At 40.2% G+C, this 4,161-nt stretch overlaps 1 protein-coding gene across 1 annotated transcript; it reads right to left on the reverse strand.

Annotated features, from left to right (window-relative positions):
- Positions 1 to 3,303: 3,303 nt before the first annotated feature.
- LOC109154438 (berberine bridge enzyme-like 11) lies at positions 3,304 to 3,876 on the reverse strand. Its single transcript, XM_019302229.1, has one exon. It carries the CDS (start codon positions 3,874 to 3,876, stop codon positions 3,304 to 3,306), a length of 573 nt encoding a protein of 190 aa, XP_019157774.1.
- Between the last annotated feature and the right edge of the window lie 285 nt (positions 3,877 to 4,161).

A 4,161-nucleotide genomic window follows, 5' to 3' on the forward strand; every position in this document is an offset into this window, starting at 1 on the left:
ACTGATTTTTTTTTTTTTTTAAAGTCTGACACGCGTTTTTAATCAAAACGACGCCATTTTTGCAACTGTGTGCACCATGCATGGTGCACACGGTTACACGGCATAATTTGCACAAAATAACAAAACAACACCCAAATAACAAACCCTAGACCCATTACTATTGTACAACTTCTCAAATATGCAAATCCCTAACTCTAATCCATTATTATTGCGCATCTTCTCACTCAAATACACTTGTCGATAATCTCTCTACGTTTTCTTCTTTCTGCGGCATTCCATGCTCCTTCGGCTATATGTTAATTGAGTGCGAACTACTAGCCCAAAAGATATCTATATCTCACTAACCATGCTTAAATACTGATTTTTTTTTTTTTTTTTTTAGAAAAAAAAAGTCTAACTGTTAGTGTTTTATTTGCTCAAAAAACCCCAACTTATAATTGGCAATATTATTATGGCATACTAAGATAGGATTCAGCTTAGAGTCTGTTTTGGTCTACGAAGGACTGATCAATCAGAGACACCAACAGAGGGACTGACACTGAAGATCTGTTTTAGGAAGCTGTTTTCTATAAGGCTGTACGCGGTATGAGCAGACAAGTTTGGAAAGAAGATCAGCGTATTTTTTCGGGAAAGGTATGGACCTAATCTTCAAAGATTATATTCCTAAATTACAGTCCTACCTTCTACAATCAAAGATATCTATGGAGAGTGTTTATTGATGGAACTATAAGTACTCTTATTCAACGAGAATTAGGATTACGCCTTTTGAGACTGAAGAAACACTCCATATGGTTTTATGAGATCTCATCTTTGATTCGACTGCACCTTCTCAACACAATATGTGTATGGTGATTATGATGATGAACATGAGAAGGATTTCTGCTGCTTAAACGAAAGGACACTACGATCACACAGTTGTGGGAACAACTGAACAGAGCGTCACTGAAGTGGACTGCATCAGAGTTGGCTCTCCAAGTGAAGGGATTTCCTTGGACTTCTGGATGCGTGGCTCTCCATCTTCAACAATCCACTAAACCCGTGTAGATTGGGTACGTACCTTGTGTGGGGCACTAGGGTGAGATTATTGTTTCTCTACCTTTGTACATTGGATTATGATTTAGTGGATTGGACGCCTATGTGATCGTCTCCCAGACGTAGATACACACTGTATCGAACTGGGTAAACATCTTGTGTGTTGTGTTATCTCTTTCTTTTTACTCTTACTGTGATCTATCTTACTGGCTGATCTCATCAACAAATCAGTCATTCGAATTCGACAGTCTAAATACATTAAACTTGACTAAGAATGAGAAAATGCAAAATTACATGTGGTATCAGAGCTTTTAAGTCTACGTAGTGACTTGATCCTTACGGGAATTTTATTTGCATTAGTCTCTTTCTTTTGGCTGTCTTTCTGTGTCCTTGTTGGCTGGTCTTCTGTGTTTAGGATGGATGCAAATATGAAACCCCCTGAACTAGATGGTCACAACTACTCCTTCTGGAAGGCTCGCATGGAAATCTACCTTCAAGCACAAGGTACCAGGGTCTATCGAACTGTTTTATCTGGTTGGAGCAAACCAACGACTCAGAATCTTGATGGAACTACTGGAGAAAAACCCATTGAAACCTGGACAGAAGATGAAATAAATGCCTCTGATCTGAACAACAAAGCTTTGAACTCTATTGTTGGATCTCTGCATGAATCTGTTTTTACTCTCGTTACGGGACTAAAAGAAGCCAAGCGAGTATGGGAAATACTGGAAACGAGATTTGAGGGCACTAGTGATGTCAAACAATCAAAACTGCAGATGGTTTTGTCAGAATTCGAAGCTCTCAGAATGAACGAAGAGGAAACTATTTCAGCTTTTCACAGCCGGGTACAGAATCTTATGAATAGAGCTGCTATTCTTGGTGAACCTTTCACCGATGAGAGAGTTGTCAAAAAGATCCTTCGATCCTTACCCAAACGCTTTCGAATGAAAGTAACTGCTATTTAGGAACATACAGGATGGGAAAAGAAGAGTGTGGGAGAACTCATGGGAAGTTTACACACATACGAACTTGAAGTTCTGGCGGATGATGATCCTGTTTCTAACAGAAAAGGCAAGTCAGTTGCGTTTGTGGCCGAAGCTGATCGAGAGTCTGACATAGATGATGAAACTTTGGCTCTTCTGACCAAGAACTTTAAGAAAATTCAGAAAGGCTTCAACAAAAAAGGTCAAGGACAATCTACCAGATCACAATACAAAGGTAGTAACTTCTCTTACCAGAAAACTGAAACCGCACCGTTTTCCCAGAACACTCAGCCTCAAACTGTTCGGACAAGGCAAAACAGAAACAGTACCACAGATACATGCAGATCTCTCAACCGATCAGTGCAATGCAGAGAATGTGAAGGTTTTGGGCATATACAGGCTGAATGTGCAACGTATCTCAAAAGGAAGAAAGCTATGTCAGTCGCTACACTAAGTGATGATGAGGAGGAACATACAAATGATCAGTCAGACGACAATGTAGGAAATTTTGTAGCTTTCTTTACAGTTACAGATAATCAGTCAGATAATAACGAATCTGATGAAGAGTCCTACATCTCTACTGATGATTTTGAGGAGAGGCATACTCAGCTGGAAGTAGAATTTGCCAAACTTGTTGCAAGTTGGGAACAACTGGTGAAAGTCAACAAGAATCTGAATGAAGAACTGAGACTGAAGGATGATCTTCTGAAGAAACTAAACACAGATCTTGTCCTAAAAGAAGACCTTATAACTCAAATAAGATCCAGAGAAGGAAAACTGATAAAAGAATTGGATGATTTGAAGAAAAATATTAAGATGATGGATACCACGTCAACCTTAGACAAAATACTGGATTCAGGCAGAAATTCGAATGATAAAAAGGGTCTTGGATTTGAGCGAGGTGAGTCTTCGAAGAGTGCTCCTGTGTTCATCAAAGAAGGATTGTCAAGTCTGTCAGTTCCGAAATCTGGTTACAGTTATGATAAACGACAGTCTGGTAAATCAGTTCAGGAAGAATATGAGAGGAATGGATACAATCAACCAACAGGCAATAACTTCGGCAGAACTGCTCCTAAATCTCAGTACTTAAAATTTAAAAATAAGTTCGTTCGTGTTAAACAATATACTCCTACCTGTCATTACTGTCATGGAAGGGACTCGATCTTCAGAAAACTGCTATGTGTTGACAAATGAGATTGCCTGTCATTTATCAAAATCTGATGAATCGAAACTCTGGCACAGACGACTGGGTCACATAAACTTCAGAGACATGGATAAAATGATCAGACTAGATGCTGTAAGGGGAGACATGGCACACGCCCGCCGGAAACCCAAGCGTTTTGCTCTTCTCCGATATCCTATAGTACAGCTCCCCAACCGTCGCGCCGGATCCGACCCACGCCGTCTTTTTCACAGTATCCACGACGACTTTATTGAAATTGATCAGATCAAGAACCAAGAACGGGCTCTGAATCTTCTGATCAGCCTGCTTGGTGGGCGTCGTGTACGACAGCCCTTCGTAGTCATGGCCGCTGCGAATTCGGACCTGGATGTTTAGCTCCGCCACGCAAAGGATCACCGATTGCACCTCGGGTTCTTCCCGGGGTGTTATCACGGAGAAGGGCTTCGGAGTGTCCGAGGAATTGAAGCGGGTGTTCTTGACCGGGTACTGTAGGACGGATACGAACAAGGAGTTGTCGGGGGTGTATATGTCGTTGAAAATGGCGGTATGGTTTTGTGAGTTGCGAATCAAGCATTGTTTCAGGGCTTCGTCGATATACGCTAAAGCTTGATGGTTGGAGTACGATGATAGACAAAGCAAAGAGACAAAGAGAAAACAAAGCGTATTTGGATTCTTCATTTCTTTGATTGATGAAGAGATAAGACGAAGGAAATGTATGGATATCGTGCATGGTTTTATAGTCCCTCTTAGCTTGCACCAAATATAATTAAGTGAATATTGTCACGTTTATGGTTACGGTTTCGAATTGAGCCATTAATGGGATGGGATATATTTACCCAAAAAAAAAAGGGATAGATGGGATTTATTTACGAAAAAAAACAAATGGGATGGGATTTATTTACCCAAAAAAAAAAAAAAAGAATTGGGATGGGATTTGAATATTATGTGAATGTAATCTATTGG

This window comes from Ipomoea nil, unplaced genomic scaffold (genome assembly GCF_001879475.1).
Source record: "Ipomoea nil cultivar Tokyo-kokei standard unplaced genomic scaffold, Asagao_1.1 scaffold2647, whole genome shotgun sequence".
NCBI classification, from domain to species: domain Eukaryota; kingdom Viridiplantae; phylum Streptophyta; class Magnoliopsida; order Solanales; family Convolvulaceae; genus Ipomoea; species Ipomoea nil.

Coding starts and splice junctions, on each gene's coding strand:
- LOC109154438 (XM_019302229.1), bottom strand. CDS start 3,876: ATGAAGAATCCAAATACGCTTTGTTTTCTCTTTGTCTCTTTGCTTTGT.